Here is a 24,794-nt window from a genome sequence, read left to right on the forward strand (position 1 = left end):
ACATTAGATCCCTGGCAGCTCATTCCTCTGGGCGATAACCAGGGGATTGTGGGCTCAGGCCAGGAACAACAATTCAGGTTCTGATTTGGGTTAGCGTTTGCTGAGGTTTCATCTCCCTGTTAACCCTAAACCCAAGTATAACATCAGGCATGGACAGCACCTTTTTCCACATTCAGCAGTCATTTCCTAAATTGTCAAGTCCTGGTGCAGGCCACCCCTCCATTTTGTAACTACTTTTTGCCCCTACACCTGTTGTAGTCCTTGGCCTTTTCTACTTTTTATCCTAACTGCAACTGGGCTACATCCCCTGAGATCACTGAAGCTCTTTCAAGAACTGATTCTTACTGCTTTTTCACTTTGATAATTAGTCTTGCCAAACCCAAGCTAGTCCTGAGCTGTGAGCACGTAGTCCTTGGAAATCTTAGGCAGTTACACCAACTCAGGGTGTTGATTACCCTGGCCCCAAATATATGCTGCATTTACTGGAAAGGAGATGAGAAATTGGAATATGGAATATCCATTTGTTTACAAAGATTGACCAGCTTGCAGGCTGCTAACACTGCAAGTTTTAAGTACAGTGCTGTTGTAAACGATATTTGTGGCCACTTTCTTATCATTAGTATTTTGTAAAGATAAAGCACAAATATTAATGATGATAGCATTAACCGATTCTATCTTTCAGTCCTCATTTTGGTGCCTTGGAGTACAGCTGAAGAAAATAAACTGCCCAGGAAAACTACTTTGCTTGCTGGAATACTAAAATAGGAAAGTGGCTGAGATTATGTTTCTGTGTAACATCAGACTACTTGCAGAAGGAAAGGGAACAAACAATACAGTTAATGCTGTCAACAACTGCAGACCTGCGAACACTAAAATTATTAAGGCAAATGGTAAAAACCTCTGAAGAAAAACCACAGCAAACTTCTCATTCCAAAAGTAGAAATAGAGATCAGCTGGCACAAATAGCTTGTTGTATGTTGAGAACTCTTCAAGATTCCTTGGGGATTAGATGTATTTTGCAACAAACAACACCTGCAAGAGCACTACAGAGCCAAGGGATGTAGTGGGTAGAAGAGGAAAGGGATAATGATGGAAATCTTGCTTGCCAAGCTCACCCTTTCCAGGAAACGTTACAATACCACATACCAAAGTGCCTGTGTTGTTTTTCTTCCTTTATCATTTGATTTTCCATTGAAACATGGTTTCATAATTAGCCACCTTAGCTCATGGTACCATTTCACATCTTTGCTATAAAATGTTTCCTCAAAGCACTTTATAAGCAGCTAACGGAAACTCCTTGACAGTGGTTTGGTGTGTACAGCAGCAATAAAATTGACCTGATTCTTGGAGTTCTGCCAAAACCCAGCGTCTTTCAGGTCCCCTCAGCTGGCAAAATAGTATGGCCAAGATGTAATGGTTGTACTGATTTCGTGTGATTCCATCAGCATAAAAAGGTGAGTTGGTATAAACAGAGCTTAGGGTGCAAAAATCTCCCAAACACCTATTGCCTTGACAAGCCAGTTGCCATTAAAGCAGATGTGGTACCTAGGTTACTTGCTGTTGAACAACAGAAGAATTTAGTGAGCTCAGGCCATTGCACAACACTGTCTGCAAAGAAAGGGAGGAATTAGTTTTTCCAGACTTGGAACTGTATCAGAGACAGCTCAGATGCATTCACAGCTGGTTCTTATTGGACCCAGCATTGACATGAGTGAGCACCAAGTGACCTGGTGAGCGTTTGTCGGTGGAACTTAGAGCAGACCAGGACACCACGGCCATATAAAAAGTACCTCAGAAACAGTTACAGACTGGCCTTTAAAGAAACCCAAAGCAAGCAAAACTGCAAAAAACCCAACCCAACATAGAGTTTTAGTAATCTTGAAAAGGTTAAGCAACAAAAAGTAAATGTAGCAATGGCAAACACTGGCTGTTCTTCCTAATTTATATCCACAGCTAAATCTGATTTTGCCCCAGGCTTTCTGCCAGCACTGTGTACCAATTCTCCTGTTTGTATTGAAAGCAAGATTGTGCTGTAAATTAACCAAGTTTATGCTCACTTGAATCACCCCTTGCCATTGTCCTTTTCCAAGCATTATGACATGAGACTGCCTTTGCAGGCCTGTGCCAAAACTAACAAATCTTAGGTAGTTCCTAAGTATTTCAGTATCAGTTAGTATTCCCAATCCTGCTCTTTTTAGAAACATGAAAACATTTACTGAATAAATACATTAAAAAATAGTTTCAGAGTTGCAAAATGAAAGAAATTTTGTTGCTATAGCAGAAGTTTTTTTGTATTTGCCTGTATTAATTTCTTTCCTCTGCTTACCTTTTCTCTTGATACTTCATTCAATGACCAGAGTTGCTTAGATAAACAACTAAGCATATCCAAAAGAAACAACAGCAAAAGTCAAAGAAAGTTCTTAGATCAGCAACATTTAAAAATGTCATTGTTTCAAACCACCAATTTTGCACAAGTTAACATTTCTTAATATCTCCACTTTAGTAACATACTTGGCCAAAGATGCATTTTCCCCCTCACCTAGCTAGCAATGTATTGAATTTCGGATAGGATAGGCATCACCAGTCCATTCACCACTGAAGAGGATGAGAAACCATTTGCATAGGACTCCATACTATTAAATCTACAGCAGAACTCCGTCAAGCCAAGGCCACGTTTGCGGCAATTGCTTTGGCCGCTGGCTGGCAGCACGGTCAGCTCCAGCTGTGCCGCATCCCACTGGGGCTGTCCGCCTGCTCCTGCCTTTCCCCTGGGGCAATGGCCCCGGGCCGCTCGGCCCCGCTCGCTGCTCGGGCGCTGGGGCACGGCGCTGTTCCCGTGTGGCGCTCCCAGGGAATCCCGAGGAGCTTGGGGAGCAGGCAAATACAGATTTGTGTATCAGACACCGAAATAGTGTAAAACCAGCGGAAAATGTAGCCACGCCTAAGCCCAAGCAGCTGAGCTCAGCTCTGGGAAGACAAACTCGGTGTCCAAGCCTTGCCTTGGGCTCCCAGCTGCGGGGGCAGGGGCCGAGCTCCGCTCAGCGCTGCTCCCCCGGGCTGCTCCCTCCGGCGGGGCTGCCACACAACGAGACCCTCTGCCTTCCGTCTCCCAGACTGTGCTTCCGTGGGAAATCCTTGCCTACTGCTTTGGTGGCCAAGGAAAGGAAGAAGAGCCTTACCTTGCCCGAGGGGCTGGCTTGTCCCCCTCCCCAGCGGGCACAGACACGTCCCTGCCTCCCACCCCCACCACGATGAGCAGGATCAACGTAATTGTGATATTTTAACTTCTAATTGCAAGCTAAATGGAGCGGGACAGAAAATTGAGCCATAACCTAAGCTCCTAGTCCACAAAAATCAGCCTTTGCACAGACTTCAGAGAATTGTGACATGTGAATTATTTAAGGATTTTAAAGCTGATATTTCACTTTGCTTACCATGCACATTTTTCTCCAGATCGGTTTGCCCTCCAACAATTCCTCCTCTCTCCCTGCTAGCAAAGAAGCATGTATTTTTTCCCTGAGTCTTAAGTGAAAATAAAGGAATGCAGGGCTTATCTGACATTCTGTTTACTCTTATATATCACCATTGTGTAAGGTCTGTAAATATTTTCCATATGTTGGCTAAAGCAATCCCTCCATTTCAGCATCTGCAAGATCTGTCCACACAGCCTTTCAAATTAGGCTTAATAAATGATTTCTGACGAAAGTCAAATAAAAACAGCTCAAGGACTCTTCACACGCTCATTCCCCCACTCTCCCACTATTTGCTACAGCTTTGCTCTCAGAGACAAATTCACCGTGGGGTTCATACTCACTGTAACTCTGAAACTTTAAGTTCAAAGGCCTCATTTCAAAAGTCAAAGTCAAGCATATTCATTTTTTTAGGCTGCCTTACCTTTGCCTGCCAAGCTCAGAGTGGGCTCCAACACTGAAGGTGGCCGGTTCCTTCCCTCTGCCTCCTGTACCGGGAAGGAGTCCTCGGGCAGCAGCTCCACCTGGGACACACGACCCACACACCTGGGGCCCGGGGCGAGTGGGGGCAGCTGAGCCACTGATGTTCACTTAATGAACCTCCTCGGGCTGGGGGAATAACAACAGAAGGCACATGCAAGAAAGTCCCATTTAAATAGTTTGATAAACAAAACGCTACTTTTGGCACCAAAACTTCAAGTGAATCAATGAACTGCTGTGATGAGGAAGGAGAACCATTAGAACGGTTCCATGTAATCTTATTCCACCAACGTCAGCATTCAAATGCAGCGGTCTCTCCTCTGGAGAGAGTCCTGTCTTTATGTGCAGTTTGCTGTGCCTGGTGAGTTTTAGTGAGAAAGAAGTTGATTGCTGTCATAGTCAAAAATTAAATTAAGATTTATGAACTTAATACTCCGTGTAAACAAATACCCAATTAGAATCAGGACTGTTAATGCATATTTAGTATGGGAGAGCTGACAGGAGTAAAAAAACCCTGAACCATACTCTGATGCCTGATGATTTATCTGACCAAATCTATTTCTGTAAGGATAATATCTAAATGACTGCATTGTAGGAAAGTATTTATACAACCCCGAACAACCACAGATTGCACTATATTAGTTCTGATTTTAATTATTGTTCCTTTTGCCTTCCACCTCTCTTTCCTGTGTTATTTACTCATGTCTCCTGTAGTCCTTATTCTGTGCTGGCTGCTCAGGTGGGAAAATGTCTTCCTCTGTGAGTAACATCATAATTAGACTGAGAATAAGATAAGAGTTTTCTGTGAAAAGTTAAAAACAAGAATCTTGCGGAGTTTAGTAAAGAAAACTCAAAGCTTTCTACAAGGATACAGCCAATGTCTCATTTCTCTTTCACCCCCCTGCACCCAAGCAACGAATGAGTCACCTCCACAATGCACCCAGCGTACACTAATCACATCACACGAAATAAATGTCTCAAACCCCCATGTGTTTTTCCAAGAAATCTCCAAAACAGTTTGAGCTTCCCTTTGCCACTTCTGCCAATTTCTCATCCTAATTTCAGAGCAGTCATCATGGATAAAGTACACACCTATCCACAGGAAAACTATTGCCTGTGGCTTTTTCACTGTTAAGTATTTTTGTTTATTTGAATGTGTTGGGCACCAGTCTGAATGGAGCGCACAGTCAGAAGAATTAAAAATGGAGAAAACAATCTACAGAAGGAGCCCCTCTTGTGGGGGCTGGAGGTGGAGGAAGATGTCCCAGTGCAGGAGAAACACAGCTGCTTCAGGGGGTCCAACAGCAGGAGATGGTGGGCAGGAAACCAACAGATCCCGAAGAGTCAGGATACCCCTCGTTCCTAGCAAGACAAGTGCACTGCAGTGCAGAGCCCCACAGAACAAAAGGCAGATTTTGCAGCCAAACTTCAGACTTCCTGTAGAAAAAGACTAGGCAAAGGCAGCAGTGGCACAAATAAGGAGAGCTCTTTATCCAAATTACAGAGTAGACAGAGGTTAGGATCACACTGAGGTATCCCAGCTCCCAACATGGGGGTCAGCCTGAGAACGGGAGCTGGGAAGAGCAGTTCTGAGCCTCAGCCACAGAGGTCACACAGGTCTCTAAAGAGGGAAAATTCTTTGTACAAAGATCTCATTGGATGGTGTGAATCACCCAGCTGTGACACAACTTTCCTCCTTTCAGCACAAGGACCTTTAAAATAAACTAGCCACAATTGAAGTGCAGGATCAATGATGATTATTAGACTAATTCCCTTGACCTACAAATCAACTTTATTAAGGTGGCATATTTTTTATATCCATCATTCTACAGAGCATTCTCCTATGTAAGAGTGAAAAGCTTATTAAATATTACAGGGCATGGCGTTCATCACTTGGAACCAAAGTGATCTCAGAACATGCAATTAATTTTGAAACTGGGAGTCAAGAAAACAGGGTTGTTTCAAGTTTACCCAGGAAAATTATGTTTCTTCACCACATGAACCTCTTCATGATGCTTCCCGTTCCTGGGAGTGTTTAGTTTACAGCCTGACATTTAACACTTGTGCAGATTAACTCCACAAATTCTGTGTGCTGTGACAAAGGCACTGTGCTGTAAACACACCAGATGAGAGCTGGGAGCAGGAAAGAGAAAGAACAGCCTCTTACATCCTATGTACTATCCTTCAATGCTTGTATTTACAAGTGAGCAGTGTTTGAAAAAGTTGCCTTGGCAGATAGTATGAGGGGTGAAAAAAACTACTGAGAGGAACAAGCAACATGTATTTCAAAAGTTTAGGGAAATTTTCTTGATGTGATATTTTAAAAATATAGTAAAGGACTACCTTTTTTTTTTTTTTTTTCCCCAACCTGTCAAAATGTGCCTTTCAGCAAGAAAATTTAGAAAACACTTAGAGCAAAGTGTTTTAACCTTTCACATTTTACTTCAGATTGCTGAAGCAGTGAAAGGAGAACAGAGACCTCCCCCCAGAACATCAGCTCTCAGACATGCATCATCTTTAAATTGCCAAAGTGGTTAGGCAAGTCTCACATAAAAACAAGTGAGGCAGAGAAAATTCAAGTGCCCTGACATGGTTGCTGGCAGAGCTGGGTTCTCCACTGTGCTGTGCCCTCAGAGTGGTTTACACCACTCCATAGGAAGTACAAGTTACCTTTCTTGAATGGCATTTTGGCCAGGGAATGTCATTCTTCAGAACTAATGTCTAAATGAAGCAGAGCAGATAAGAACCACCCCCAAAGGGCTTAAAGTAGACTGTATAAATCTCAAGCAATATACTAATACACCTCCAATCCCCTGGATTTAGACCTATCAAGATCTGCTCTGAGTTTTCTGTGTCTGGTACCTGACTCACTCAGGTGAAAATCAGGAGCTGTGTCACAGAAACTAGCACAAATTCTCTGCTATAAAATATGCAACAAACCTCCAGATGTCTCAGACATCTGGTGGCCTAAAGAGATATTATTCTATGTCTAATTTACAATGTGTGAGTTTTTTATTACAAAGGTAATTCCACTGTATTGCAATACCTGGAGTATGCAGAAAAAAACAAGAAATAGCTTGCTAAGACCTATTTGTCACTATCAGGGTTTAAAAAGAAAGGAAATAAACACAAGCTGCTTCTATTGCAAAATGACTGCAAAAAATTCTATTGCAAAAAAACTGTGACAAGAGGAAGATACGTACAGAGATCAACAGTAAAGAGCCCATTTTTCATTGGATCTGCAGGAGAGAGTTTTAAGGGGAAATTCCCATTAGGGCTTCAACAGTTTATACAGAAAAGTCCCTTTGCCTTTATTGGCAAACAGACCTGCAGTATTAGATACCAGTGACACACTAGCAGCAATAAGGTTTCAGCTCTCTGCATTTGCCTATTTGCAGTGGCCTGACAGGAACGTCAAAGGAAAAGCACTGCCAGGGAGAAATGTTTTTCTTAATTAGTATCACCAGCAAATAGCTCTTATTACTGTGTTATGGAGAGCAACACCTGACAGTTTTGCAAGATTTAGATGATAGCTTTGATCAACCAATCTTCCTCAAGAAAAAAGAAATGGGTAATCCTTCCATGAGAGTGTTTTGCACTATCCCTATGACATTCACATGAAGTTATCAAGTATTTTAGAAGAATAAAACAAAGGTTTGAAATGTCCTCATTCACAGCCAGAGGCATAGAGTTGTGTGATGTAATTCAGTAAATCAGTTTAAAATAAGCTCAATTTTAGCTTTAAAAATCTTCAGGAAAATAAAGCAAAGTTTCAGGGAAAATGCAAGTTTTCCCATCAAATACTTGGTCAAGTCTCAGTTTGAGTCACACATGAGAAGCCTTTAGTCAGGGGTCATGTAATGTGCATTTCAATGGCAGTCAGTCCTAGGGAAGGTGAGAAGTTCAGAGTACATCCCTGAAGTTTCTCAGTCCTTGGCAATGAATCACAGAGTATGTTGAAAGCACAGCCCATGACACATGAAGAGTGGTTTCCTTAAATTTGATGACTGTTAAAAGAACAACTCTAATTCCTTAAAAATACTTTTGCACTGTGCGACAGCTTCTTGTGTCTGTATTTGCAGAACTGAACAGTCATTTCTTTCCACAAACTCTAAATCTTTTCCAAAGGAATTCAATACAATGAACATACTTATCCCATACAGTTATTTCCCCAACCTACCTATTACTTATCTAAGAGCACTGTGTGATTTTACTATTTTGGTTGCTATTCCAAGGCATTTGATGAGTCTTAAATGCAAGTTTCAGTCTGTGTGGGTTTTTTGCAGACTGTTATCTGGAAATATTTCTTTAATACTCAGGAATTAAAATGCCACATGCTACTTCTTTGTCTTCAATGACAAAGTCACCTAACCTACAAACTCACTTCCAGAAGACAAAGGCAGAAGTGTCAAGATAGAGATGTGTTTGCTTTGTCCAAAAAGCATACTTGGAAATGTGAATGGACAGCACTCAGTGCAGGAATGGCAATGAGCTCAAAGGAAAAAGAGAAAGAAATCTTCCTGAAAACTTGGATCAACAAAACAGTTTTCAAGCTTCCCTGATGAGTGGGCCTCATCACACGCAGGGCCAGCTAGCCCAGTCCTGGCTCAGCACGGACACATTTTATAGTTGCTAGCTAAAACCATCTGGGAACAGGCAACATGAGTAGGGTGTACCAGGGGTGGGATCATTGCAGCTGATGCATGTATGACTAATGCTGGTGTTTTCCTTGGAGACCTAAGCAAGTGCTGCTGAGAAAGGGACACGAGAGCAGCAGTGGCCCCTTGCTGACTGCCACCCTTGCCAGGAGCCAGCCCATTGCAGCCTGGAAGCCATTTGCTTTCACAAGTGCCAACGTGACAGCACCTGGGAAACAGCCCAGTGCTCCACACATTTCTCTCCCTTTATGGGAGTGACATTGTCAAAAGTATCATGGGGCACTTGTCTGGGCAAGCCCACAGCCACACCGTGAGTGAGGAGACCTCAAGTGCCACCCTCTGTGTGCTGTGACGAGGTGCCCAGAACACCTGCTTCAACATTTTCTTTGGTTTTTTATAGTAAAACCTACCCTAGGCACTGAAGCTAGAATAGTTCTAATGCCTTGCTGCCTTGCATACCCTGCTCAAAAGACTTTTTTTTTCTTTTTTTTTTTCTTTTTTTTTTTAAATGAGCATGGCATTTTGCATGATTTGAATTGAAATGTAAGCCTTCTTGACTTAACAGGAGGACCAGCACTGCAATTGTCAGAACTTCAGTTGGGTATAAGAGATTTTAATGCTGATTAGAGTTGAGGAAAAGGACTTTACAGCTGTGGAACAGAATTCAGATGTTTGGAGAAAATGGGTAGTGTACTGAACTAACATTGCAATAAGTATGTATGACATGAGAGACTAGGGAATAGGTCCTGTTTTTAATAAAAGTCTAAAGAAGGACGGAAAAGCTGAAGTTCAAGGAATCCTCTTTGGATCTGAAGTACACTGGCAGCTGTCAAAACCACCCGCTTGCCAGATTATACTTCTGTTATTAGGTACTAAAGAACAGCTTACATACTTGAGAGGTGCTTTATTGGTGTAAATAGACAGAATTTGACAGAAGCTGAAGGAGCAGGTTTATACCAGGTGAGAACTGGGCCCTTAGTTTGCTTTAAAAATTAAATATGGACTCTGAATAATGCAAATTATTTTTTTCTTCCAATGTGGCATTGAATCTGGATTCTGGTAAATGCCTCCAGTTTTACAGACATTGGTTTTTTCCATGCTGTGAAAAATCTTAAAGGTTTGTAAGCAGGGGGCAACACATGAGTTATCCCTCCTAGAGAGAGAAGTTGCATGCTTGTATGCAGTGACCCTGATCTCCTCCAGTCTCCTTCCATGTAATAACAGTTTCCTTTACTGATTGTGTCAAAATAAACCCATATCATAATATTTCTACACTGGCACCACTAGCACATATAACGTCTGAGAATGATGAGTTCATTCAGATTGAAATAAGTGATTTTTTAAGAACTGGTTTGCAGCATGTGCAATGCCCTCTGGAGAAGATGCCCTTGCAGATACACCCTGGCCCACTGCAGGTGCTCAGTCAGGAGCAGGATTTTTCTTGGATCTCCCCAGTGCTGCTCAGCAGACAGGAACGGTGTGCTGAGTCAGGGCCTGCCTCCTCCAGCCACCGTACAGGAGGCACAGGCTGATGGCTCCCCTAGCTCCCTGAAGTAACCCAACAAAATCCAGGCCTGTAAGATTTTGAAAGACAGCACAACTGAGTCAAATATTCCAGATGTAAACTGCTTGTTCACAAGAGCACTGGCTTGCATACTCTACATGCTTTCTGCACTATTCATGGCCACGTGCATTCGCATCCAGTACGTTGGAACCTTCCCTTCTTGAGCTCACCCAGCACTAGATGGAATGATGTGTGTTTGTATATACATGTGCATTTATATTGAAAAGATAACCGTGTGAATACTTTGGGTTTTGATATAGCAGTTTTGCTTTTGCTCAATAAAAGCACAAGAAATCTATAAAATGAAGCTCTGCTCTATGTAACCATATTATTTGTCATTAATCAAATAAACACTGCAATTAAGATTTCTTATAATATCTAGAGAAGAGAATAGCAAATTCGGTCTTGGCTCACAGTTTTTTAACCAGATACTGATTAAAAGGCATGCACTCTAAAAGTATGAGGTCTAAGTTTTCAATATCTTACAATATTTTGTCTTGTAATGTAAGAGCAATATCATCAATGAAAATTCACAAGAACAAGCAATAGAAAAATCACGCGGAATCAGCTTGGCGTAACCCTACTCCCACCATTAAACCAGGAAACAAAATTAACCCTTCCCAATGCCTTGCCAGACCCAGATTTGTGATGTTCCCAATATAACTGTGGCCTCCTTGGTAGGTGATCCCATGATTCAGGTGATGGGCACAACCCAAGCAGAAGAAATCATTCTGTCCTCAGAGCAGATCATCCTGTGCTTTCCATGGCCCACAGGGACAGCAGCTGGCCCAGGCAAGGCCTCTTGGTTTATGACAGACCCTTGTTGTCTAGCATGTAGTAAAACATGACTCACTTCAGGGACACACATTTGAGGGAAGTCATAGAAAAATTAACTAAGCACTGCCAGTAAAAACACGGGTGTTCTTACTCTCTCTTTGTAATGGTACAAAGCGTGTCAGCGGGGTACGTGCTTTCCAGTGTAATCATCCCTCAGCCCTCTCTGGAGAAAGGCAGCACAGTCATGCTACAACACTCATAATCACAACATTCATCCAACTTGCTCTGTCAACCGACTTGACAATAACCTCATTGTGGATTTCTTCCTTTTTCCAGTCTTAATTACCAACATTGCCTCCCTACATCATCAGATTGAGGGCACAATCAGCTTAGTATATGTAAATCAAAGTAACAGCCTCACCTTCTCCATGTAGGTGTTTGTCACCCCGTACCTTCTCTTGCCTGTCTCACCTGACCTTCTTCCCCACCTTCACCACCTTCATCACCTCACACTTGTGTGTCTGCTGGCTCCGTGCTGCCCTGTTCATCTGAGCTGCCTGTCAAGGACATTCTGTGGCTCTAACAGGGGGTTTGAGACATTTTGCCAGAGGACTGGGATCCCAACGCCGCCTTTGGGTTTTTCCCACCCGAAGTAAGAGGGCAGGCCTGTTTGTGCCCCGAGCCGCAGACTGTGCAGGTGCCTCCCGCAGCAGAGCTCCCTCAGAGCTGCCGGTGCCCCGGAGGCTGCAGAGCCCTCATCGCTCCCCACCTGATGCGCCCGTGAGACGGCAGTTTAACAATCAGCATAAAAACCTGAGCCACTCCCCAAAGCCCACACGCATCTTTCACCTACAGCGGTATTTAACTTTGTCCAAAAAGGGTCCCAGCAGCTCTGCCGCTCCCCTCACAGCTCCCCACGGCGCAGAGGGGCGGTCACGGCTGCCCTCCTTTCAATCCACACCCCAGCAGCCGCTTGCTCCTGTCCCTGCAGAGCCCTCGCCCATCGCGGCCGTGCAGCCCTCAGCTGGTGCCGATGGCTGCCTCTCCTCCTCCTCCACTGAGATTCGCTGCAAAACCCTCGTGGGACGGTGCCGAGCCCCACGCTGCCAGCCTGAGCCTGCCTGAGGGCCCACGGGTCTCACCCGGACCCGCAGTGCGGCAACTGCCCCATCCCCCTGCTCCTGTATGAGCCGCACAGGGAAAGACAGGAGCTGGTTCTCGTTAGGATGGGGATTTTTAGTTTGAACTCCTGGACCCAGTTTTTAGCAGCAGAGGAGCTCCCAGGAACAGGACTGGTACTGGATCTCTTCTCCTGCTCGCAAGACAAAACACTCACACTCTGACCCTCCCAAGTGCAGATTGTGACTTCCAGCCGAAGCCTTTCCTATTTCACAGCCCTTCTTCCCAATGCAAAAGCCAGACAGACCCGCTTCGCTTACACCCACAGCTGGTTTGTCTGGAGCAGCCTGTTAACAGCGGGACTGTGGCAGGGACAGCACGAGTCCTGCCCGTCCCAATCCTGCCCGGCGGCTGATGCCCAGCACTGGAGGCTGCAGTGCCCGGTGACAGGCACTATCCCAGCCCTCGTGCCCTTGGCACGCCGGGGGCATGGCAGCTCTGGAAGTCTGCCAGACCCAGCTCCTTTCAGGCTGAAGTGTGGCCTGAGCCTTCAGCCTCCCATTTCCAGACACTTCCTAACTGCTTCCTTCATGTTGTTTTATTTCAGTGATTTAAATTTTCTGTGACGTGTTTTGGCACTCAAGAAATTTTGTGAAAACCTAAATATTCCTGCTGCGAATGCTCTGTGTGTATGCTCCTCTTAACTCTGCCTGTTTATTTTATTTTTCAATCCTAACAGCCAATGTTACTAATCACCTTAAAGATCATGGACTAATAAAAATATTGTGTAGTGCGAAGACTACATCCCAAGCTCTTATGACCCCATGGGCTATGCCTACTTGTATAAAGGATAGACTAAGATTTTGTTAATCCTTTCACTCTATTCACAAAGCAAATCTGGACTTTAAATGCTTCGAGAACTGGGAAAACCATAGCCACTTGCATGGATTGCAATGTGATTTTGCAGGCACGCCATAAAAAATTTACTGACAAAACAGAGCGCTTGGTGAGCCCTTAATACATTGTTAAAAATACCATCAGCTTTCTCTGCTTAACACTCAAGATTTTGTTTTTTAAAATACTAATTTATTTTTTTGTCTCTACAGTATGTTCTTTACCAGAGCTGGCAGTTTACAAGCAGCAGTAACAGGAGAAAAGAGCCTCCACCCAAATATTTTTTAACCAATTCCTCAAAATATATGTGCCAAAATTGGATGGAAAAAATCTGTTATTTAAACAAGAGAGCAAAAGTAACACTTTTGTGCTGCTTATCCTCCTCATCTATCCACATACCAAGTCCTTTTTAGACTTTCCTGACCACAGTAAACCTGCAGCTCAGCACATCAGGGCGAGCAGGGCTGCAGAGGCGGCCAGGAGCCACCACAGGGCACATCACCTCTGGGCAGGGTGCAGTGGCACCCTGAGGGCTTCCAGAAAATGACAGAGAAATTTGCAATTTGATCTGTAAGCTTCTTTGGGTAGGTGAAGAGATGTAATCTGACCTTTCTTTTGCAAAGTGTAAATGTACGCAGGTTGGCAAGGCCAGGTTCAGCGCCTGAGATTCGGGAACACGGTACAAAAACACATGCTGCAATCAGGCTTCCAGCCTCATAAATATCTGCTTTACAATTACAAAGTGACAGCTGTGAATATTTATCAGAATACAGTCTCCATTTCCTTTTATATTGTCTTGGAAGGAATGCTTTATTCTGTTTAAATTTTAAGAGCTCTGGACTGTGTTTTTCCTGAAACTGGCACCTGGTATTTTTTGACCGTCCAAAACATTTGCTTCACTGACAATACTCGAAAGAACAAATATGCATAACATTGAGACTTACTCTGCAATATGGCCATACTCTTACCTCTTAATGGTTAAAAATACTCATGCAAATATATCAGAATTCATTGGCTAATAATTGCATTTTAAAATTAATTCCACATATGAGACACTGATCATGCTTTCACACCATGTTTCAATCAAAATATAAATTTTACAGGCAAAAGGGAACAGCAGCTACAGCAACTTTCAGCAGAGAGTTCACCCTCTGGAGCTCATTTCCACAGGAAAAGAAAATTGTCTTGATGCAGAAACTGAAATACAGTTGTTATGAAGTAATAAATCTATTTCACTTCAGTGAATTGTGTCATAGGCAACACAAGCTTGGAACTGCTTCTAATTAACAGTCTGTACTGAAGGAATCTTGGTTTTTAAAGTGATCATTTAACATTTCAGATTTCCTTACTAAGGAACTCTCTTTTTTGAGTCAATAACTACAACAACTGAATAACCCAGTTAATAACTGAAAAACCACTGAGGCTGCTCCCTTCAAGTGTCCATAAAGAATATTCTGCACAAGAAATACAGAAAACAAATTAGAAAGCAGCATAGAAAACACCTAAATTCTCGTCCTGCTGATACACAGCCAAACTATCGGCTCCTGCACAGGAAGATGTGATGAAAACAGTCTTGCTCACGTGTCTCCAGTGTGCCTGCATCTCACAGGTACAACCCACCAGCACTCTGCTGCTGCAGAGCCATGAGCTTCACTGTGCTCAAGCCTGGCTTGGTGCAGAATTCGACTGAGGCCGTGTCTTGACATACAACAACTGAATGCTCACAGGATCAGAGCTCTGGACTTCAACTTCAGTGAAAACCAGCAGCATTCAATGAAACATATCTATTGGTTTCCACAGGAAGCCATGATACTGAGTAGTCAAACAAAGCCAGTGGATAAAAGAACTCAGAAAGGAGAAAACAGAAGTGGATTCACAAAATCAAATACTGCACACGATTCCCACTGAATTTTATGGGACACGAGGACAGAGCGATGAGACAAAATTCGATCTGTTGCTGTTGGCTCTGGACAACTTAAATGAATCATGACATCAATTATTAATAAATTGATATATACTTTATTATGCACAAGAGACTAAGATGACATGACACTGTGGTTATCAAAACTGTACAACTATGCATTTCCACAAGGCTCTGAAATACTGAATGCAATATGAAATACAAATGGGGTGTTCAGACTGGCCACAGGTATTAGCAAGTAAATTTCTTCCATTCTTTGATTTAAAAAAATCTGGCATTTGCATCTAAAAGAAATGCACTTATTTATTCAAAGGTGAGAATATTGTGTTTGGAACTGGCAGGACACAGCAGCGAAGATCTGATAACGCTACGAACATCCCGATGAACGACAAACAACAAGAGGGCACAACAGCCACCTCACACGAAGGGCTGCCAGCACAACCAACAGTACAGTCTTCTTGTGAAGCATGAGGTAGATATACATAACAGAAAGAACATACAGGAGAGGAATGGTTAGGAAAGAGCAGGGGGAAGGTTACAATCATCAGCATCTACAGACATTTTGCAAAATTCATTTCCATGTGGAAAATGCTACAAAAATAGCCTAACACAGAAAGATGTGATCTCCTGAAACGCAATGTCCAAAACCAAATACTGTAAAAGGTTAGAGTTAGCAATTAGATGACACATGACAGAACAAGCAGTCTGCTTTGGAGTTTAAGTATGCTTCTAATAGCTTTTACAGGCAGAAGGTGTCCATTTTAAGCCCAATCCTCCCATTCTTACATAAGAAGTTCCTTCGGATTTGATTCCATCGTGCTGAAATTAACCACTGACTTCCATCCACCCAAGCCCCCGCTTTAACACCCTCTGCTGGGACAGGAGAGTCTCACTGGCCTTCCAGACCCCACAGGGCTCTGCCACGTGAGTCCAGTGTGGTGAAACCTTGTGGGACAGCGGTGGCAATCAGTGCCTCAGCGGTTACGCATTCAGGAGCTGCCACACCACACACAGAGACTGGCACTGGGGACAAATGGCTGCTGTAAAACCAGAGGTGCAGCAGGCTCTGAGCTGCCGGCAGCTTAACAGCTGCTGCAAAGTACTACACACTTCGGTTATAAAGTTATTCACTGGGAATGCTTGGGTTTGGTTCCCTCTCTTTATTGAAGCAGAAACGGCTCTTCCATCTGCTAAGCAATCATGTGCCATTTTGGTAAACTCTAATGGACAATTAACTCAGGTGTATTGAAATTGCTGAATTAAATAGCTGAGTATACCAAGTTCAGTTAATTTAAACTGTATTTCACATACAAGTCAACAAATCAAATCTTTGACCTTTATATATTTTTGGTTTATCCAATGGTAAATATAAATCTGTAAATTATTCTAGAATTAGATTAAATTTTTGATAAAAAGATTGATAATGCAGCATGTTTCTCTCAAAAATATACAATTATCTATTTTACATAGAATTTTTCAACCTGTCCATCCCAACAACCAAATCTAATACTTCCTAGGAGAAACTACTTAATAAAATATCTGAGGAAGGAAAGGGTTAAAACAGGGAAAGGAAATTACAAAATACGTAAATTTCACAGTAATTGAAATTAAACATTTCATATAGAGTAACTTACATTTATCTAAAACATTTAAATATATCTTTATACAGAAATTTAATGTAGTAAAATATAGCTATGATTGAAGTTAAAGACTCTAGTCTTCTTTGAAGACATCTTTAAAGACTTTACACATAGAATATGCTTTAACAATACATTCTGCTGAAGGTTAGGCAAAGCGCTTTCTTTTCAACCACACAGGTAGCACATTCATCCCCCGACGCCTCGGAGCAGGGCCAGTCCCGCACACCCTTCTGCAAGGGGGTAACTTCCACCCTGCCCACGTCACCAGCACTGCTCACTGCTGACACCAGATATTGCTGCACGTGTGGCTCTAAGGCCCCGCTGCCTGCACGGACACTGGGACCTGCCCTGGTGTACAGAGTCGAGCACGTGCTTCCAATAGCGAGGACAAGGTGCGCGGTTACCCGTTTGCACAGGTGTTTGCAGGACTGGTAACAGATTTGATTTAAAGTGAGTAACACTGCCTGATCCTGGGTACTTTATTCTATTGCATATGTTGCACTTGGACCATCCTGGCATCAGCAAGGCACAAGTGTAGAATCAGCAAGAAATCTGCAGTTCAGACTTCAGAGCAGACTAACACTCAAGTGTAATGAAGTCCCATCCTCTCTTGCAGAACACAGGTAACCTTCACTACAACAAATGAAAGTTATTAATATCATTTTTAGAGGAAAACAATGCTCTTTCTTCCTCAAAGAAGGATCAGTAGAACACATTACAAAGTGGCAAGTAACAGTCAAACAATTACATGATAAAAGTGTCTTTTTTTGCTTTTCATTTTCCATCAATTTGAAGGTCAAAATAAGGCAATGACACTAAAAAATAGTGACAATTAGTATCCTTCTGCCATTTCCATATTTTGATACTACTTTGGGACTATCCAATCAATGTTCATACAACAGTTTGACACAAACAACTGCACAGCTATTTTCAGAGAATAGCAAACAACAGGCACTACTGTACATTCTTGGTGCCTCAAACTCATCTCTTATTTCAAAGAGAATTTACGCTAGTTAAAAGATTAGAACCAAATCAATTTCTTTATCTCCTCGACCTACTATAAACTGAAAAGACAGTTTTTAATTTTATATATACACATATTTATGGATTATATGTTTATGTATGGAAGGAGTGCTGTGCTAATTTCCAATTGGTGAAGTGGTTAGGCTGTGTATACCTTGATCTGTCTGCATAAAGACATTGCCATTAAAGGTACACACCCATATACGTTAGTGCACTAGACCATTCTTCGTCTTTATGTTTGTGTGTGCCTGTATTTGGTATAGCAGATCAAAAAATCTCTGATAAAAGAGCTTTGGCCCATAAAACAGAGGGAATGTTAGAGTGTGCTCTTTTCCAATTACAAATCAATGAGTATTATAACAAAAATACCTGGAACAAACCTGAAGCTGCAAACACAACAGGAAAGCAAATGAGATGCTGTAGCTGTAAGCTGAACAAAACAAAGATTATTCAAAAGAGGCTAAATGTAGCTGAATAATAAAATACTATTTACCAAGGAAATCTGACATTGATGCTTTCTTGCTCAGACAAACAGAAATCCTTCGACCTAATATCATCTTTGTTCTGCTTGTGTAGTGATAGGACAAGGAGTAATGGCTTTAAACTGTAATAGGGCAGGTTTAGATTAGACATTAGGAAGAAACTCTTTACTGTGAGGGTGGTGAGGCACTGAACAGGTTGCCCAGAGAAGTTGTGGATATCCCATCTCTAGAAGTATTCAAAGGCACACTGGATGGGGCTTGAGCAACCTGGTCTAGTGGAAGGTGTCCCTGCCCATGGCAGAGGGTTGGGACGAGATGATCTTTAAGGCCTCTTCCAACCCAAACCATTCTGTGATTCTATGACTGAATTCCCTTAATGAATACCTTGTGTCAATGAGAAGGTTCAGGGAAAGGAAAATATCATATAGACAAAGCAGCATTTTTCCAAACTGGCATAGATTTCACATTGAGGGCCCACAGACCCCTAGAACAGGTTGCAGTACTGTAAAATTAGTAGCTTTGTCACACGTAGCATAACGTGCTAACAAGATCCAACAGGCTGTGTTCACTCATGCATTGTGTGCTCATGTACACACTCACACACACAGTGGCTTCCCCAAAACAAAATCAGTCTTTTTTTTTTTTTTTCCCCCCCATAGAAAAATCCCTCCTCGTTTTTTTCAGAAGCAACCAAACCAATCCTCTTGACGTTAAAAAGCTGCAGTCTGATGTCCGCACACAGTCCTGTGCTGCTCCTCAGCTGTGTCCCCGGGTTAGGTGGCACTGCTGCTGGAGCAGGGGGTGCTCTGCGTGCTGCCAATGCTGTGTGCTGCACTGCTGTTCTCAGAGGCTGGCGGTGACGTAGGGACCTGCTGTCTTCCCGCTGTTTCCCCTGAGGGACCGGCAAGAGAAAAAGAGGGGTCAGGAGAAGGGAAATTGAAAGGGTTGTCATAGAAAACAATCAATTTCTTCCCAGTCTCCCTCTTCTGGTGGTCTGTTTTCCCATGCAATTAATATATTGGGTAAGAGGCATTAATTGGAGTATCACTGAAAATGTTACTAGACTTTGGCACCTAAGCTTTGCTGTGCACACGGGGAAAATAACAGCGCTGTTTCCTTGAGCATTTTACAAGCAGCTGATGGAAACTGCCAAGATCAACATTGTCTATCTTCTGTTGTCAGCTGTCATTCAAAATGGGTCCTATTACACAACTCAGACACTTTATAGTTCTGCTGTTTCCAGGAAGAAGGCCAAGGCTTTCATTTTAATGCCATATTTACTAAAAGTGCAGCTCAAGACAATGTTCTTCAGTCAGCTGGATACAACAGATCCTGAGACATAGTCTTCTTCATGTAGGAAAAACTATCCTGAAAGCTTGACTTGATTTACTCCTAACACAACACACTGACAGCTACCAGAGTATGTGCAGCACTTACAACCTGTAGTAAGAACATCTCACCATTTCTGTCACTGTTTACTGACAATAAATTAAAATCCCTTCACCCTTTATATTGCCAAATCAAGCACTTGGGGTCTCCTCACACTGTTCTGCACCTGTGGCTGGGATTGAAGGGAAAAATCCAGCTGTCAACTAAGCACAAAAGTAATAATTATGCCATTTAATACCTGAAAGATCATAATAAGGCCACAGAGGAAACCGTAACTGTGGCATTTTTACAGTGCTCAAGTCTGTAACCTTAGCAATATTACAAAATAGTCTCTTCAAAACAGATGGCAAAACTTAAGTTTATATAATGTGCACTGTAGCAGTCCCCTCCCTTGAGCTCATCTCCAGGATGTGAACCTGTGATCTCAGTGCAGTAGCAGTCACTCTGCTGCTGCCTGAGCTGCAGACCTGCCGTGGCAGCCAGCACCAGCACGGCTGCTTGCCCAGAGAAGGAGCAAGACGGAAATGATTTGCGGGCTCATGGGCAGAGCAGTTAGGAATAATCAGAGGCTGGTACATCTACTGCCTCGCGAGCTTATGGTGACGCAGCTCTCCTGCTCCACGTTATCCTGTGTTATCCAAAACCCGATGCCACGGGTCAGGTCTGCACGCTTCAATTTTTCTTCCATGTTCAGGATTTGGTAGAGTTCTCACCCCCAGTGACCGCTTCAGCAAGAGGCTGAAGGCACAGCCTGCACACAGAGGGTTACAGTGCAAGGACGAGCCAGCTTCCTCCCACAGGAGCTGCTCTGGCACATCCCCATGCCCCGTGTGCCGCTGCCCAGCTGCCAGAGCTTCTCGGAATGCGGCTGCAGAGGAAATGCGCCTTTAACGCTTTGTGTCTCGGGCCACAAAATATCCTTCTGCAGGCTGCTCAGTACTCAGAGGTCTGCTGCAAACAAACAACGGAGCTCTGAGGATTTCTCACAGCAGAGGTTGCAAGCGCTCTGCGTAATGGAGACCGGCAGCTTTGCTGCTAGCTCAAGCCACAGCTGAAGCGCACTTAAGGCCCCACAACACACAGCTCTTGCCTTACACCCCACTGGTTTAGGAATTGGGGAGGAAAGAAGGGACAGGACAGGAAAAAACAACAAACTAAACTACTAAACCACACTGCCCAGGAGGCCAAACAAACTTTTATAAAGAGGGTGAGGATCTTATTTTTAAATTCAGCATTCACTCCAGCGTTTTACTCTTGTGAGTAGATTTGGAGTCTGTTTTTCCCAGCGTAAGAAATAACTATTGTAGCTCATCCATGAGCCGTGATTTTCTGCTCATAGGCAGCAGGTCAGAATCTACCCCCGGCCATCTGCAAATAAATCAAGTTTCAGCTTTACCTTGCTTTGGAAATGGTTTTGTAAACCCCCAGAATAAACAGTATCAAATCAAAGTATGTGTCATGGTGCTGTACAGGCTTTCATAAGTCTTGTTTGGATGTTTCTTCCCCTCCTGACTTGCTCTCTTCTCCTCCCGTTGTTTGTGTACATGTCTTCCTTCCTTTTGTACTACAGGATATGTTTATAAAGGCAGCGATAAGCAAACTCCCTTTCATTAAAACCAAACAAGTGAGCACAAACATCAGAAAGCAGCGAGGGGGGCTGCAGACCCCCAGCCCCTCCGCAGAAGCCGCTCGGGCAGCAGAGGAAGGGCTGTCACCCATTTTACAAACCACACGGTTACACACAGCTTTGGTCAGCCTCAGCACATCAATACAATCTGCATGCATTTAAACATAACTTCATTTGTAAGCCAAACACGTTTTAATTTTATGGCAAAGCGAAAGCGCAGTGCCGCAGTCCCAGCAAGCCCAACGGCTCACGCTCCCCTCCTGACTCCTCTGGAAAGTGTCCCAGGAGGCACCCTCCCTTCTGTTTGGGTTGGAAGACCCCTTCCTTCCACTGTAATGGCCTCTGCAGCGCCTCATTTCTAGAGCACATCAGCAGCTCTGATGCACCACAGTCGCTTCTTGAACAATAACAAATTCTCAATGTTCTCAAGAAAAGAGAAAATCCAAATCGTGGCGATGTTATGAACCCACAGCCTAGCAACTACATCTGGACTGGCTGACTTTTCCTGTATTTTATTTCCTCAACACCTAGCTAAACCGTAGCAAAGCTTTTTTTAAAAGAGCATTCAAAAAAATGATGTAAAGAAATGTAAACGATCACTGAAGAGGCCTTCTCCATCTGTCTCTTGCATGTAAACAGCTTCATGTATCTCATGTTACCAAACCAAAACTGCTCAGAATGGACACATCTCATCTATTGACAGTAAACAAGCTTTTACCCATCTGAACGCGACAACATGCACTTTATTATTCACACTTAGGAAAGCTGCCAGTTGTACTCCCTGTCCAGGAAGTCTGAATGTTTGCTTTTCTATCTCCATTTGCCAAATATAATTGGTTGCTATGTGTGTTTACTTTAAATCAGATGCCATAAAAAAGGGAGAAGTGGGGGAGGAGGGACACTTTTAACTTCTCAGATTTTGGAACACTTTATCCTCTTAACTTGCAACACCGCCTGAAGAAGGGAAGCGCGCTTCCTAAGAGAACGCAGGGACGGATGTTTTCTTTAACACACTTCACGAGGTTTAACGGTCTCATTAACTAATCAGGCTTGTGCCTGTCTCTCCTAAACATACTCAGTGATCCCTACTAAGACATGTATTACACTGATACATATTTATATGGTTAAATTATGAAGAGTTTCTGCATTCATGCACACTGCAAAATTTTTGCTTCTTCACAAGACCCCTAGATAAATGAGGTTACTTGTGGCAAATTAAATCTGGTATTTCCCTTAGTTCTTGGATCCTCTCCAGGCAGCACCAACACCTTTCATGCCCTTTTACTGACCAGGGAATGGATCAAAAGTACAGTCTTTTTGCAGACAAGTCAACTAAAATTCCTCCTCTGTTGTTCTGATATTAGCTTTCCCTCTCTCTTCTCTTACTACCCGTGTATCATATGACATCTCTACTCCGTGATGAATTGCTTCGGAAAATCTAGAATTTTCTAAAGCACAGCTGTGATGCTTTGGCAGAAATTTTTCATGACTGAAATTAGCAAAAGCCCCACATGACAACACAACAATCCTTGCTCAATATCTGGAGATGAAATTCTACTTATTTTGTAGTTCCTTTCTGCTATAACTTGCTTGAGGTTTTAATGCTAATGGCCTAGACAAATAAAAGAGCTCATTCATGTAACACTTTCTCTGTTAGCAGCAGAGACATAATGATAAAAGTCTATCAGCAAATCTTACTACTGGCAAAAAGGTGGCCTTTTGCTGCATTGCACATAGCACTACAGCAACAAAAATAACTTACTTCACACATCCCAAGCTGCCATTCTCCACCAGCAGTAGCTTTTATCTGTGCTCTGAGTATCAGCAAAACAGAGTTTTACAATGAACTCATATTTTCCAACCTTTCATCTAAGTCATGTCTTGGAAACCCAGTACTACTTACAAGAAAAGATGAGATTTCAGAACACAATTCAGCAACGCATAAATTCTCTAATGGCAAAAGACAGCCACTCTGTAGATGAAATGTAGATTATTTTTTCTTCCCCTCCTCAAGTTAATAAAAGCCTGCAGCGAGCTCTAAAATGTTTCCACTGCAGCTGGATTATCTTGTCTGCCACAGCAGTTGTCCTCTAAGAGACTGTGCCTGCCAGAGCCTTCGCTGCACTCTGCTGCAAGTTATGCTTTGTAGGTACAAGACACTATGCACAGAAAAATTATGTGCACAGGAACATAGGTGCACTTTCACAGCCCTTTGAAAACCTGAACCAGAAAACTTCCTACATAATTTTTATCATTTCTGTGATTCTTTAATCTGTTAAATTGCAGAGTTCCCTTTCTTTCTCATAATCATTTATTACTTTTTGTCTGGCCTTTTTCTCCACTTACTTTCATCTCTTAAAGATGAAACCCAGAGCAGCTGCCCTCTCCACTACATGGATGTGGTCACCATGACTGATGTACCTTGCTAATGTAATTCTTTTAATAGGATTGGTCCAAATCCCACTGTTGCTGAAGGACTTATGTTGGCTTCCCAGCGCTCCTCAAGTACTGACACACAACATGTGTCTATAGATGGTTCTGTATGTGGATACAGATTGACATTCCACAAATGCAGGACCAAAGGTATTAATTTAACAGTAAGTTATTATTTTTTTGTTAATAAAGGTTATTGATATGGGAATTACTTAACTTCCCATTTACTCACTGAAATAACACTTACTTTTCTTCCACGTTTCAGCACTTATATGAGACAGAATGATACAATTTATACAGATTATCACAACCTTTAAATTTTCCATGTTTGCTTCAATTCCAAACAAGTTTCATACACAGCTGATGCACTGAGAAGTATTAAACTGCTTATACAAAATTGCTGCACTGCCAACTGGAAAAAACACCACAGTTTTTATTTCCAAATTAACATAAGCTCCTAGGTCATAATATTTACAGAAGCTCTGACCCAACAGGGATGGATTCTCACTCCTAAATAGCTTCCATGAGGTTTTAGATGCCAGAAAAAAAAAAAAACACAAACCCTGCAGTGGGCTACAGGCAAATTTCAGTGCTCCAGAGCTGCACAGGCTTGGAGCTATTGATCTCACATTTTTCCCACCTCCCAGACCTTGGTAGGGTCCCAAAAGGTTGCAAGTGGAAGTAGCCGGGAGCCCAGAATACTCTAAGGATCCTGAGATACCGCTAAGCAGCCAAGGTCACATGCTGGAAATCAAGGCTCAATCAGTGTCCAGTCCTCGTCTGGGGCATGCAAGAGAAAGCTTCTCAAACACCCTCTTCTTTCAATACATTATTCCATTTTTGCTAATTTAGTTTAGCATGGGAAAAAATTCTAAGGAGACAATGGAAAATTATCTGTGCATAGAGGCTACACCAATTCAAACACATTCCTAAGTATTTGGTTGCACACAATTTAAATTACATGTGACTTCTAGCAATTGAAAATAGTAGTTACAGAATGAAGGAATAAATAATTGTGGCAAAAATTCTTTGTAATCAAGGCCCCCCAAAATTTTTCAAGTCTAGTTATACTCAGAATATGTCAGTTTAGATAAAGCATTCTCTTAACCATTTGGCCCACTTCTTGTACACGTCAGCCTAATGTAGTAACTGCAAAAAAAAAAGTTTAAAAAGTAGTATGGGAACCAAAAGGGGTCCATTAACTGAAATATTAACTAAATTTGAAATACAGAGATGTTACTAATGATAATACACAAGCCAGAAATACTCAGTTTTACTCATGTCCCACATGAGTTTTCAACACTTATGTTTAAAATT

General features: G+C 42.6%; 1 protein-coding gene and 1 long non-coding RNA gene across 4 annotated transcripts in view; both read right to left on the reverse strand.

Moving 5' to 3' along the window:
• The window catches only part of LOC120756807 (uncharacterized), a 49,404-nt gene extending 45,399 nt beyond the window's left edge, over window positions 1–4,005 (reverse strand). The window contains exon 1 of the long non-coding RNA XR_005702241.2: window positions 3,895–4,005. This is a non-coding gene — a long non-coding RNA (uncharacterized LOC120756807). The remainder of the gene's footprint in view (window positions 1–3,894) is intronic.
• Window positions 4,006–14,958: 10,953 nt separating this feature from the next.
• The window catches only part of TGFBR3 (transforming growth factor beta receptor 3), a 121,966-nt gene continuing 112,130 nt past the window's right edge, over window positions 14,959–24,794 (reverse strand). For all 3 annotated transcript variants that reach the window (XM_040072376.2, XM_040072377.2, XM_040072379.2), the window contains exon 17: window positions 14,959–18,920. In XM_040072376.2, the coding sequence (XP_039928310.1) occupies window positions 18,802–18,920 (119 nt within the window). In that variant the 3' untranslated portion in view covers window positions 14,959–18,801. The remainder of the gene's footprint in view (window positions 18,921–24,794) is intronic.

The sequence above is a fragment of the Hirundo rustica genome, chromosome 9, assembly GCF_015227805.2.
Source record: "Hirundo rustica isolate bHirRus1 chromosome 9, bHirRus1.pri.v3, whole genome shotgun sequence".
In the NCBI taxonomy this organism is placed as follows: domain Eukaryota; kingdom Metazoa; phylum Chordata; class Aves; order Passeriformes; family Hirundinidae; genus Hirundo; species Hirundo rustica.